This window comes from Halichoerus grypus, chromosome 15, assembly GCF_964656455.1.
Source record: "Halichoerus grypus chromosome 15, mHalGry1.hap1.1, whole genome shotgun sequence".
Classification (NCBI taxonomy): Eukaryota; Metazoa; Chordata; class Mammalia; order Carnivora; family Phocidae; genus Halichoerus; species Halichoerus grypus.
In genome coordinates, this window is record NC_135726.1 from 41,256,523 (window position 1) to 41,270,627 (window position 14,105).

A 14,105-nucleotide genomic window follows, 5' to 3' on the forward strand; every position below is an offset into this window, starting at 1 on the left:
GCTCTTTGGACCAGGGGTAGGGCCCGGAGCCCCGAATGCGGAGCCTCAAGAAGCCGCTAACTTTGCTTCAGATCACTCCTGATGTCCAAAGCTGTGGCCTGACCGAGTCACCATCTGTCTGTCCAGACATCACGGACCGTCAGGCCACGGACTCACAATTTGGCCCATCCGTTGTCTTGGCAGCGCAGGGAACACGGTCCCAAATCAAAGGTGCTTTGGGATGAACTGCCAAAGCCCACCCGGGACAGGGTTTGCTTGCCTTTTAAATCGTCCTGGGGATGGCCTCCTGGCAAATCCTCGGGGAGAGAAAAATGGTGCCTCTAAGTCCAGCAGCATCTCCCTCCGGCTTGGAGAAACCCAATGGAGTGCGAGGAAAATCAAGCACGTCCCTGGAAACAAAACCCTGTGGTGGACCGCTCCTTCGCACTGACACGGGGGTCCGGCCCTCGGCTGCCACAACGTTGCCACACCACGCACGCGAAGGTGGGGCTTGTCGGAAAGGAGCTTTTTTTCCCAGAAGCTTTATGCTGAGAGACAGAGCTGAAGCCTTCCCCAAAGGAGTGAGATTGTTCCCGAAGCTAACTATAGCATATTTTGCAAAGGCCAGCGCGCCCTGGAATTGCGTGGGCACACAGGCACGAGTACCTTTTCCGTGGCTCCGGAGGTCAGCTGCAGGCTGAAAGGCATCGACTGGCACGGGGTCCCACGGGAAATGCATTTTCAGGTTTCCTTTTGCCAAAGATTACACGTGCTTACTAATAAATCCCTAGGGAGAAAAAAGGTTAGTGTTTCTATTACCAAAAGAATAACTATCTGGCAGAGTAAAAATGGTAATTTCTCCATTAGCTAAAAGGATAATAGCTATCATTTTAAAGTTAAAGTATTTATTATTAAAGAGTGGCGCTGGGGTTCGTGTGTTTTCATTTTTATGATTGCTTCCTATAATACAAAGCGTATTGTTTTTGTGCTAAATAGTCAACAGAATAAAATGCCATTGCAATTTTCCAATTTCAAAAGAACTTCACAGATGAATTTGAAAAAATAAAATCATTTAATTTTTTTTTTCTTTCTTTCCTATTCGATGACTTAGAAATCTCTGGAGACAACAGTTTTAACACCGGATTTGCAAAATGCAGCCTTGCTTCCCATCAGCTCCTGTCCTTCTCCACTGTCAGGGTTCTGCTCTCAAGAAGGTGCTCAGCTCTCCCCAGCACTGGGAATAGGTAATAGGGCCCCTCTCCTCTGCAGTATTTTTTGGTCACCAGGCCTTGCGGCACGGTCGGTGGTCAGGGGTTGGGGGCAGGGAAGTCGACCTAGCTGGAGTGGTCTGAACTTGAGAAAAGGAATCAGGACCACAGCCCTGAATTCTGCTGGGGAGGTTCACACTTCCACCTGAGCAGAACACCCTGGGGAGAGGCGCCTCTTTGGTGGCTATCAATATATATATATATATATATATATTTTTTTTTTTTTTTTTTTTCCTTTTGCAGAATGAAAATAGAACGGAGATGCCAGGGAGATCTGGGTCCTCATCATAACCAACCCTCTCTAACTATGTACGATTTTGGTTAATTATAGAATTCTTGCTGCCTAAAACTTAAAGATACATCACTGATATTTTTGCTAAATGTTGACTGCAGCGAATAGCTAAGATGTGGCATATTGATTTCTTGTTGTGAAGTGAGCTGTTCAAGCTCCATTTAAGATTTTCATCTTGCATGTAGCCCTGAGCACATCATAGCACCATAAATTAGTTAAATTGCACATTTATCACAAATGTTATTTTAAGATACTGTGTAAATGTGATGGCTGGAAGATATACAGTAGGACTGCAGCAAGCCTGGGCTTGGGCGGGGTGAGGTCGGGGTCACCGACACACCTGTGATTAAAGCCTCCCTCACTTGGCACCGTCCCTCCTCCTCCCAGGGCCCATTTAAAGACCTGACTGGGAGGCCCCATCCCTTCCCATACTCGCATTCTCTACCAGCACCAACCTCAGGAGAATCAGCGCACAACTACAGGAGATTCAGCATGCCGCTTTAGATCTGCCCGTTTTATCTCCAGACGATTGGGGTCATTCTGGGCTGGGAATGGAAGGCTCTTCCGGGCAGTGGCCCACTCTCTGGCCACGAGAGGCTGCGGTGACCTCCAGAGTAAATGGCCGTACGTTTCCAAATGGGGTGAGGCCCTAGCCAGTCGTACTCACCTCCTCCCAGGACGCACGGTCTGGGGGACTGTCCCTAGGCCAAATTAGGTTTGTGTTCATGACTAGGGCCTTCAACTCCCCGGCTGACTGTGTTTCTTCCCGAGGTAACACTAATTCCTGGGCCCTGTTCCTGCGAGCATCCTTTTCAGGTGCCAAGCTCCAGGTGCCCAACGGGCGAGATCACCTGGTACCCACCTTGGCTCTAAACCCTCACTTCCACACCCAAAGTGAAAAGGCCTGAAGATAATCCTGGGGTGGGGTGAGGAAGAGATGGGCAGAGTATTGGGTTCTTCTCCCAAACTGTAAAGTGGGGGGGGCGGGCACCCTCACTTGCACAAATCCTATCTCCCTTCAAGCCACATGGGCCTGGTGGTGATGGAAGTGTTGTCAGTTTAATCTGTTAGACGCAGGACTTTGGATTCTAATAAACCGATGCTATATTTAACCTGTGAAAAATTCAAGAGCGGAAATCTGGGCTCCAGGATGTGAAGATGCGGGAGGCATGGGAGGGAGGGTGCTGTCCCCTGAGCCGGGTTCCAGGGGGAGCTGGTCCCCCACCCCGCCCCCGGGAGGAATGCATTGTGTGCCACACTCCTCCCAGGTAAAGGCCCACGGGGCACACCACTACTCAGAGAGGGACCAGGCCCGCGGAGGAGCCGGGGAAGGAGCCAGGCCCGCCGCCCAGAAGGGAAAGCCCGCTGCGCCCCCCTGCAGACGCAGCGCAATTGTGTGGCTAGATCACCAGGCACGAGCAGAGCCAGCACGGTGCTCCCGATTTGCCAAAAACCCGTCTGAAACTCTAGTGAGGGTCTCTCTAAAAACTCGCAGAGACATGGATTGCCGAGAGAAAAGTAGAGCAGACAGAAATTTGGGATTCATCTTGACAAAAGGGGCAGGGATGAAACGGGAAGAAACGTAGGCGTGTTGCCGAACATCTCTGAAAGGGTTTAATTTAAATTTTTAATAAAAGAGTATTTTTTTTTTTAAGTTGAGGTGTTTTATGTATTACGTGGATGTAATACATCTCTCATTTGTATAATTCTAGGTTAGGAGCTCTGATTCTGCATAACTGCGAGAGTAGTTTGAATGTAGTAATAAAGGTATTTTACAATTTTACATGATGTTCCCAGCGTTTTGTTGGCATGATTTGCCAGGGCTAATAAAAGCTTGTGATTATCATATAAATGCTCTCCCCACTCCTCCCGTGTATGGGTTCAGTCCCACCCCCACCCCCGACTCCCCACCGCCACCCTGCACCTCCTTATCTGGGCACAGCAGAGAGCAAGTTCTGGTCCCAGAGTCCACCTTCCCGGCGTGGCTCTGTTTCCTGCTCCGTGAAAAGCCCGAATCCACAGGAAGGAACCGCCCTGCACCGAGTCTGAGTCTTCCCCACACCTGCCTCCTGCAGGGCTCAGGGCCCTGACTCCTCACGCACGTCCCGGAGGGAGACCAAACCCCTGGCCCCCAAGCGCGCGGGTCGCCAGGGGTCTGACCCGAAGCTCCGCTCCCGAATAAGTTTCTAACACCACCTTCGCAGAGAGAAGCCAACCTCACGCGAAAGTCTTCCTTTCTCTAACGTTCTCTTCTCAGGGAAAATTCTGTCCACGCAGGCTCTGAAAAGGGGGCTCCCTGCTCTCCAGACGCCAAAGTTCACTAAAACTCCCCTGATTTACGGGCAGCTTCCGACTGCCAGCACCTGGCAGACACAGCAACCGACTCAGTCATAAACAGATCGCATACAATTTAATTTTAATGTGCTCGTTAGTCGTAGCACATTTCAGACAGAATTGTGAACGCAACACAAAATTATAGCAAAAAGACAATTTTAATGCTGCCGTAGAAAAAAGGGTTATATGAAGAGTCACATAATGGTGGTTCATTGTCAACAACAAAACAGGGCACAGAGTATGTTACAGTGTCTGTGCTGTTTACATGCCAATATTTTATACATAGGTTCTCATATGGTGTCAGCTGTCAGTTACTTCTGCAAATTAACTGCCAAAAATGGAGAAGAACAGAATCACTTGGAGAGCCGGTAACCACGGGTTACCTTTCATAAGCCTAAAGATAAAGCTGCAGTGTGGGATCTTGGGAGAATAATTAGGAAGAACAAAACAGAAAGTTACCAATCGAAATAAAAAGGCATCCTACAGTATGGAATAGCAACCAAGAGGGCTTATAAATAAGTGAAAGAGGTTGTATCACAGAATGCCTCATGACTTTTAAGCAAAGTATTACAGTACAAACATTTTAAAGGCTTTATCAATGCTTAGGAGATACAGTACGACTTCTTTTTGTTGCTGTTGCTCTTTTTTTTTTTTTTCCTTTTCAAATAGACTTAACCCTTTGAGCACTGAGTTTATTTTGCGCGTTCTTTGACTTCTAATAAATACCTTTAAAAATCATGTGCAAAATAGTTATGATGCCCGCCATGGATGTCTGTTTCCTGGCCTCATGTATTCAGACTGCTCAAAACAAATGATAATATGATGCTAATAAATATGTATAATTTAAACATGAACCTCTATCAATATAGATGTACTGTATAGCAAAACAAACAATCATACTTTGCTTTCAGATAATGTTTCTGTATACTTTATAAATGCTATCTGTGGATCTTCTGTATAATTTACAATGTTTGCATGTAAAAAAAAAATAAACAAACAAACCCATAGACCTTAAAAAAAAAAAAAAAAAAAAAGAAAAGAAAAGAAAAAAGAAATATACACTATACATAGGCACGGCTTATGCCCGGAGCATGGCAGGTACATAAAACACTGTTGCTATAAATGCAGGAAAAAAGGTCATTTAAACCACAATCACATTTTTCATAAGAGAGTCTGAAATCTATACAATATATACATCTATGTTTCAATGTGAAAATAATATTCTTTTAAATTTCAAGGCGTGTCATACCCCTGCAGACCTGCATAAATGGAGGTTCATATTATTAATTTTAACTAAGCTGGTAAGGAGTTTAAAAAACAGAGCTTCATACATTATTATTATTTTATTTTATTTTTTAACCAAATTAATGCAAAAGTGCTTCAAAGTACTCAGAGGGCTAAAGATGAAAGGGTGAGAAATGCCAGCGCACTCGAGCCGCGTGGAAAAAGTGTGCCCGATTTCGTTATAAATGCTTAATTAAACTGTCTGTTAATGCATGCAGCTTGAAGCATCGGGGGGATGCTCACAACTAAATCCCATTTACACAAAGTTCCAAACACTTAACCACTGCGTTTTAACCTTCATATTTTACCAGTAACAACAGCTGATTATGCACCTCTATTAAACACTGTACAGTTCTACAAAACAGTCCAGCCCAGAGTGATTCTCCGCAGTTAAAATAAGAACATGTGCCAAGAACAAGACAGAGAGGGGCCTTAAGGTGCCTGCAACAGTTTCCCTCAAAGCAAATTACAGTCATTTTAATCGAAAGCGAATGCTACTGCTTCTCTAACTCAGAAACGTAGAGAAGGTGGTCTTCTGGGGACTTCCCGTGTGTTTTGCTAAGGTGAAGTTTAACCGCATGCTTGCTCGCAAAGGTCCGATTGCAAAGTTTGCACTGGTAGGAGGTCCCCAGGTCCTCCTCGGGGGAGGACGTCACCAACTTTTCTGAGGGCGACTTGGTTTGTGCTATCTGATTATTAATCTGTTCGGTGGACAGTTTGGACAAGTCCCGTAGCCGGAAGCCCAGGTGTGACTCGAGGTGACTGATGTACGTGGAAGGAGTCCTGATTTGTGACGCACAGTCATTGCAAAAGAACACGGGGTGGCCGGTGTCCAAGTTTTTGAGGAACTTTGTTCCACCTGTCCTTCGCAGCTGGTACTTCACGTTGGCCAGCCAGTGGCTGATGGTGGTCATGGAGAGCCCGGTGAACCTCGAGATGTGCATGCGTTCCTGGGGGCTCAGGTCTGACATGATGTACTTCCCCTCGGAGGTCTGCCGGAGGCTGGCGGCAAACTGGGCCTGGAGGATCAGCAGGTGCTGGGGGTTCCAGTTTGACTGGCGGCCCTTCCTTTTCTGCGCGGGCGTCGCCTCCTCGGCCTCCTCCAGCGTGGCCCCGTCAATGTCAGACTTCTCGGAGATGCTGGAAGGAGTGGAGGACTTTGACGTGTGGCTCTCTGTCAAGTTCTTCAGCATATCGGATATATCTGACAAAGCGTTCTCGCGTAACGGCGAGTTTGACATGAATGATACGACGGCAGATGTCTTCGCCGTTGTCATGGTGGATGAGGAGGTTGCTGGGGACGTGGACGTGGGTGACAAAAGCACTGAACCCAAAGAGCAGCCCTTGTCACTCTTCCCTTTCGTCAAGTCGATGGGCTGGTCGTTGTTGACGTGGTAGAAATAGCGGTCGAGGTGGTCCGCCTTCTTGGACTGCAGGGGCGGCGGCGTGGCCACGGCCGCCTTCTCGGCCAGGCTATTGCTCATCTTGAAAAGCATGCTCATGGGGTCGAGGGCAGGCAGGGAGGGCTTGGCGGCCTTGCCCAGGTGAATGTTCATGACCGACTGGAGGGCGCTCAGAGGGTTCACGAAAGGCTGTTCGGGCGGGTGGTCAGTGATGATGGCCGTGCTACTATTGAGGCCGCTGCTCATGGGCTTCACCAGCTCCTTGCCGTTCTCCACCGGCTCGGCCGGGGGGCTCCCCTCCTTGCACCCATCCCGCTGGGGGCTGGGGCTGCCCTCTTGGCTCTTGAAGCCCCCGTCGCTGGATGCCTCCATCTTGACGGGCTCACTGATGTCGCTGCTGCACGGGGACGGGGTGGCCCGCTTGGGCGGAGACAGCTTGCCCTCCGGCTCCTTCAGCTTCTCCTCCACTTTGGCCACTTTCTCCGTGACTTTCTTCACCAGCTCCTCCATGGCGTGAAAGTTGGTCTTGGGCATGGGCGAGGTCTGGCTGCTGGGCGGGGAGACCAGGGTCGGGTTTTTCGTGGGAGACCCGATCTCGCTGTTGCCAAACATGGGCTTCAGGGGCGTGCTCTTCCCCGAGGAGCCCAGGGACAGCTTCATCATGTTGGGGAGCTGGTAGGCGGCGTGGATGCTGGGGTAGCCCCCCCAGCTGGGGGTGCCGTTCTGGGCCTTGTTGATGGCGGACGTCACTGTGTTTTCCAGGGACTTGAGGATATCCAGGCCCCCCTTGGGGCTCTCCTCGAGGTCGTTCTCCGTCAAGTAGTGGTACTTGGAAGAGATGTCGTACTTCTCCTCTTCCTCGCTGGGCTTCTCCTTCTCCTTGGGCTTCTCGTCAGGGGCCGCCTTCTCCTTGTCGACCTCCTTCTTGACCTCCACGCTCAGCTTCGGGGAGACGCTCGCGGGGGTGTGGGCGGGGGACGCGAAGGTGGTGGCGGCCAGGGGCACGGACTGCACCTTCTCGTCCAGCAGGGTGGTGATGGTGGGCGTGACGGGCGTCTCCATGAGGGGCTTGCCCTTCTTCATGGCCGAGTTGGTGACCTTGATGAAGTGGCCGGTGACCATCATGTGGGCGGTGAGCTCCTGCAGCGTGTCGTGGGAGCTGCCGCACTCCATGCACTTCAGGATCTGGGACTTGCGGGCTTCAAAGTGCCAGGCGTAACTGGCCCCGTTCTGGTGGCCGTACCGGTTATTGGGCGTGATGTAGGGGTTGGAGTTCTTCTGAAGCACGTCGTTGGTCTCCGCCATCGCGGCCTTGGGGGTCCCGCCGGCTGAATCCGGGGAGCTGGGCAGCTCGAGCTCCAGCGAAGCCTTCTTGCGCGCGGCGGCGGGGAGGATTTTGGCTGCCACGGGCGTGACGGGTTCCTTCAGAGGCACTTTTTGGTAGTGTTTCGTTTTGATCATGTGCACACTCAGGTCCTGCAGGGACTCGAACGAGTGGCCGCAGTACATGCACTTCAGCACCTTCTGGGCGTCCTCCTTGCCCTCCATCTCCAGCAGGGAGCGCTTGCGGGGCTTGGACCAGCGCTTGGGGTTGTTGTTGTCCGTCTCGTGGTTGTCGTCGCGGTAGTGCCCCGTCTCGTTCATGTGCACGGTCAGCTCCACCAGCGTGTCGTAGGCGGCGCTGCAGTCCTTGCAGCGGAACTTGCTGGCGCCCGTGAAGATGGAGCCGTAGAGCTTGCTGCTCTGCCGGTACAGCTGCACGGTGCTGAAGAGGCTGGGCTCGGGCAGCGCGCGGCCCTGCGGCACCTGCTGCAGCGTCCTGGCCACGGCGCTCTGGTGCCAGTCGAAGCTGCCGCTGCTGCTGCTGCTCGTGCTGCTGCTGCTGCTGCCGCCGCCGTTGTTCTTCTCGGACGAGGGCGGGTGCAGGCTGACGTGCAGGCTGGACCAGTAGGAGTTGGACAGGAAGTTGTTGTACACGGCCTTCATCTGCTCCAGGCTGTCCGACACGGCCGTGTCCTCCAGGGCGGCCGCCGCCTCCTTGCTCTCCTCCTCGTTCTTGACGGAGCCGCTCTCGAAGTCGGCCATGCGGTCGCTGGTCTCGCTGAGGTGGGACTCGCTGTCCATCTCGTGGCTGGAGAACTCGGCCGCCGGGGAGCTCTGGTAGCTGGGGCAGGCCTTGCTGAGCTCCTTCTCGGGGCACACGTACTTGGCCGAGGGCTCCCCATCTGCCGCGCTCTCCTCGGGGTCTAGGTCTTCTTCCACCAGGGCGGCAGCCTTTAGCTCGTCGGAAACATAGGCTGCCGTGAGAGCGGGCAGGACGGGGAGGACCGAGACGGGGACAAGGAGGGAAAGGGAGAAAGAGAGGGAGGGAGGAAGGAAGGAAGGAAGGAAGGAAGGAAGGAAGGAAGGAAGGAAAGAAAGAAAGAAGGAAAGAAGGAATGAACGAAGGAACAAAGGAAGGAAGGAAGGAACGAAGGAAGGAATGAAGGAAGGAAGGAAGGAAGGAAAGAAAGAAGGAAGGAACGAAGGAATGAAGGAACAAAGGAAGGAAGGAAGGAATGAAGGAAGGAATGAAGGAACGAAGGAATGAAGGAAGGAAGGAAGGAAAGAAAGAAAGAAGGAAAGAAGGAATGAACGAAGGAACAAAGGAAGGAAGGAAGGAACGAAGGAAGGAATGAAGGAAGGAAGGAAGGAAGGAAAGAAAGAAGGAAGGAACGAAGGAATGAAGGAACAAAGGAAGGAAGGAAGGAATGAAGGAAGGAACGAAGGAACGAAGGAAGGCAGGAAGGAAGGAACGAAGGAAGGAACGAAGGAACGAAGGAACGAACGAAGGAAGGAACGAAGGAAGGTAGGAAGGAAGGAACAAAGGAACGAAGGAAGGAAGGAAGGAACGAAGGAAGGAACGAAGGAAGGTAGGAAGGAAGGAACAAAGGAACGAAGGAAGGTAGGAAAGAAGGAACGAAGGAAGGAAGGAAGGAACGAAGGAAGGAATGAAGGAAGGAACGAAGGAACAAAGGAACGAAGGAAGGAACGAATGAAAGAAGGGAAAAAAAGAAAAAAAGAAAGCGTTAGTTAAGTGCTGAGCTTACCTAGGATATCTTCTCGACTCTCAGGAAAACGCCGCAAAGTCGACGGGCACGTGTATTTGTAAAATTAAATAGTTAAAATGTGGTGTTTCTTTGGAGCAAAAAAAAAAAAAAAATCTGCTCTTCAAACATAATTTGCCACCTTATTCTTCTCAAGGGGCAACAGCTTGAAATTAAAACTAAATTTGAAATTAATGAAGCACATTCTGGAGGTGGCATTCATTTCTAAAGTAATAAATTACTTGTATCAACCTCAGAGACAGCAGTTCCTGTCTGTCAATTAATATGTCTTATGCTTCTCCTACCCCTAATGCATTTCTTAACAGACAGATTCACAATTTAAATTAAGCAAGCATTTTTTACTCATTACATTTTTGAGGCTCAATCTTTAATAAATATAAAGTACGAAAACATCAATAAAATTTTTACGAAGTAAAAAGAAAGTACATCAATTGCAATAAATTAAAAACAAGGTTCTGTGGATTTTTTTTTTTCTTTCTTTCTTTCTTTCTTCTGGAAAAGCAGGTCTCATAAAAGCTTACAGTAAGTTTTGCTGCCAGGGGATAGGCACTGGTTTGTTCCAGATGGGAGAGGAGACCCCGACCCAGCCCTGGCCCCGTCCTCCATGTGTACACTCAGCCCTTTCTCAGCCACCTGCACACACACCATCCATGCAGAATTATGTCAGAACAAGTTCAGGAAAATTGGTATGCGGTGCTCATTCCTGCTGTATGAATATATACAAGACCTTCCAGTGGACCTTACAAATGTCAAAGTGTTTGCTCTTTAGACTACTTTGTCAATATTTGCTCAGCATAAGCTTCATGGGCATCCAACAGGGATCTTGTCTTTCTGGAAGCAGTGTAACTGGGGATGTAAATCTAGTGTGCACTTCCTGAGCAGGTGGAGGGCAGGGCTGAGCAGCTCTGGGTTCTAGAACAGGCACATCCAGAGACGCACAGCCAGGCGAACACTCGTGTTAATGGGAATAAAGTTTTTGTGGGTTTTTTTTTGTGTGTGTGTTGTTGTTTTTCTTTCTTTCTTTTTTCTTTTTCACTTCCTTGCATCCAGTGACTTAGGTTGCCCCTTACTGGACCTTGCCTGGTTGGGCTGGCCTGGTGAACAACCAGGCATGGCCGGCCTTGTGGTGAGCAGCAATTTTAAGGCAGACAAAGGGGAAAAAAGGGACCACTTCCAGCCAGCTTCTCAATATGCCTGCGTCAGAAGGCCCCTGGCTGATGCGTTTGGTGGCCGGCATGGCTGCAGCGCTAACCGTCTGGCGGACCCAAACAAAACCAAACCCCAGACAAACTCTCAGAAAAGAAAAGGAAGCTTCATTTGTAGAATTGACTTCCACAGTTTTAAAGACCTGCCTCCCACCAATTTGACACCAGGGGAAAAAAAAAAAAGTGAAATGACTCAAACAAATAAGATTCCCTGGAAGACACACAGACATTTTCCTTCCCTTGCTCTTCCATGCTGGTCGAGTGTGATTTTCTCCCATTCCTAAATCCCCCTTTGAGCGCCAAGAATTCTAAGCTGAGACAAGAGTAGCAACCCAACAGGTAAGTGGAGCTGGTGCCCCAGGGACACACGTGTGTGGGCCACCGCCGCAGGGCTACACCAACAGCAAAGCGAGGGGCTGGTGTTTGGGCCACAGAACGCCCTTTACAAGCGGGCCAAGGAGAGGGCCCCGCTCAGCTCAGCTGACGTATGAGGTACCGGGGTGGGCCTCCAGTTTGAGGCCGTGCACTTGGAACACTATGCTGACCAGGGGAGGCTCTTCTGCGGGCCAGGGTGGCTAAGGTGAATGCCTTGCTTGGGAAAGGAATAGGATAAGAAAAAAGAAAGAAAGATCTCCGTCTCTCCCGACAGCCTTCCTCAGCCAGCAGCGCATCCTGGAAGGTGGCTCTCAAACTCCAACAGGGCTGGCAGTTCTGGAGGGAGGGGAGCTGGGGGGGGGGCGCGTAGAGGGACCAAGAGTCACAGTTTGCCTGCAAGTGCCCCAGTGTTAGCAGGAAAGTCTTGCATCCCGAGAATCCTCTCGGACCTGGGCAAACCCGGGCGGCCGGTCGCTCTAGCCAGGGACGCACAGCATGAGCTGGTCAGAGTGTCCGGGGCGGGTCTGCATTTCTCTCGGAGAGGAGCTAGAGCAAGGCGATCAGGGGTTTAACCAGACACAGCCCACCATCTGCAGAGACGCCCCAGGTGCCCAGATGCATAATGTACCCATCCAAGGGCCTCCATTCTGAACATGGAAGGGAGGAGAAAACCACATGGCCTACGTCCCACCAGCTGAGATTCAAGGAAAAGCCTGGCCCCGTGGAAGCAGAGCCCCTTCTCCCGTGAAGGTGGCCCTTTGAGCCACAGCCTGCAAAGTGAACCCACACTCTGGGCACTTTGCTCTCATTATGGCTCCCACGGAATTAAGTCTGCAAGAGGCCACGATCCAGAAATGGACCGGCTGAAGCAGCTATGGGAGGATGCCCGGCAGCCAGAAGCAGCTGGGGTCAATGGTAGACACAGACGAGCCCGCTGTGGCATGCAGACCACCAGCTAAAAGAAAAATCTAGTGGCTCTGCCCGGCCACCTCCCACCCAGGAGCCCGGGGCCCCCCCGGGGAAGCCTCAGCACAGTGCAGGGTGTGCATGGACCGTCTGGAGCACCCCCACAGGCACCTCACCGATCTGACCAGCTCCTGCCCACGTGCGGCCCCCCGATGCCCTCCAATACGCTGTAAATCACCCAGCCCGATCAGAATGCCACCAGTCTGATGACTGAAGAGGAAATTAATATTGAAAGAAAAGTAAGGCCAACCTCCCTGGTGGGAACAGAATCCTGCTCTGAGGAAAATTAAAAAGCTTCGGTGCCGAGAGGTGTTGGGTCCTGGGGAGACCTGGCGTCACCCCACACACCACCCCTGGCCTCATCACAGTTTCTGAGGCTGCGGGTGAGCACACTTGCACACGGCCATGACAGGGACGCCATCACATATATATATACACACACACACACACCCCGCTGCTTCCTTTCCAGACCCGGCAGGGAGGACTATCTCCTTAGGCTGAGCCTCGGAATTCTGCCCGTCCGTCCTTCCCTCCACATTAAAAGAAAGGCCAGAGCACGAATTGTTCTGCTACGGCTCGCGATCATGGCACTCCTCCAAGAGTACCATGGCCACTCTCGTCACTAAACGTGGTGAGGGAGGGGCCGAGGAGCCCACGGCACTGGCACACGGGGTTAAGAGAAGGAAAGGTGCATTCACTCCACAAATTCGAACTGAGGACCCACGCACGCCCGGAGCGGTGGTGCACGCTGAACCCTATATGGCGCTTCCTTCCTCTAGGCCTCAGTTTCCCCCTCCGTGTGAGACAGGGCATTGGATCAGTCGGCTCCTCCCGTCTCCTTCCTTACTTTATGGCTTTCCTGAGAAAGGGGTAAACTGAGGTAGAAACACGCTCACTCCTCCAAGCACGGGCTCCTCGTGAACACTCAGCCGAGGCATTTCTCAGTCCTTTCTTCTCCGGACTAAGGAGCAAAATCCCTGGTCTCCCGGACACTGGGACAGTTAATGCCCTGGTCAGGCAAGGAGGGGAGGGGAAACTGGGTGTCTCCAGTCAGTCAGAGGGGATAGTGGGACATCAACTGGGGGGCAGGTAGGCTGGGTGAGAAGCTGGTCTCTGTCCCCACCACACTGGCCTTCAGGGGCCTCTCCTCCCTAAGGGGCCAACGGCGGACACCATCCACTAGCCTGACCTGACAGTGAATCATGCAGAGCCTCAGGGAACTTGGCCACTGTGACCAGTTCTGTGAGTTCCTTGCCGCTATTTAACGTTCTATATGTTCTTATCTGAATTCTCCAAGGCAAGGACCCCGGTCCACATTGTCCCAGCTTTGCACGTAGTAGGTGAGCAACAAGTACTCACCGTCTCCTTTGGAAAGAGAGTAGTTGGAGGTCAAATCCAGCAGCAAGAGGCTTGTTACCAGCCTTTGTAACAGGATCTGCCCGTCCTCCTGTTCCCCGGGCAGGCAGCAGCACCCGCCCTCTCCTCAGTGAGCCCCCGCTCCAGCCCCTCCCGTCTACTCTCCATGAAGAAGCCACCCGATCCTTATGTCCTTACTGATCAGCAGGCGAGTCAGGTTAACCCCCACACCAAACCTGCAACAAACAGCCTCAGTGACTTCCCATCTGGCTTGGAAGAAAGCTCAAATTCCTCAAAGCAACCCCGAAGTCCTCCCCTGTCTTGGCCCTGCTTCCTCCCCAGCCCAGCAGCTTCTAGAATGTGCCAAGAGGCCTCTCACTGTTCAGCGTGCACTGCTACCTCCTTGTGTGCGTCCACCCCAAGGCAGATGCACACAAGAGTAAGGTGAGCCAGTGCACCCCTCCCCAGGCCACGGGTGAGAGGTAATGTCCGGGGGCTTCTCTGACCCCAGCTTTCGCTCCCTTAGCATCCTCCCC

The 14,105-nt window shown here is 51.5% G+C and overlaps 1 protein-coding gene and 1 long non-coding RNA gene across 3 annotated transcripts in view; one reads left to right on the plus strand and one right to left on the minus strand.

Annotated features, from left to right (window-relative positions):
* Positions 1 to 537: 537 nt before the first annotated feature.
* On the plus strand, positions 538 to 3,301 carry LOC118554934 (uncharacterized). The gene is made up of 3 exons (XR_004926724.2): positions 538 to 781; positions 1,091 to 1,223; positions 1,491 to 3,301. It is a non-coding gene; the product is annotated as an uncharacterized LOC118554934 (long non-coding RNA).
* A 711-nt stretch (positions 3,302 to 4,012) lies between these two features.
* Positions 4,013 to 14,105, minus strand: part of TSHZ3 (teashirt zinc finger homeobox 3) — a 75,030-nt gene continuing 64,937 nt past the window's right edge. For both annotated transcript variants that reach the window (XM_036122785.2, XM_036122786.2), the window contains one exon: positions 4,013 to 8,857. In XM_036122785.2, the coding sequence (XP_035978678.2) occupies positions 5,652 to 8,857 (3,206 nt within the window). In that variant the 3' untranslated portion in view covers positions 4,013 to 5,651. The remainder of the gene's footprint in view (positions 8,858 to 14,105) is intronic.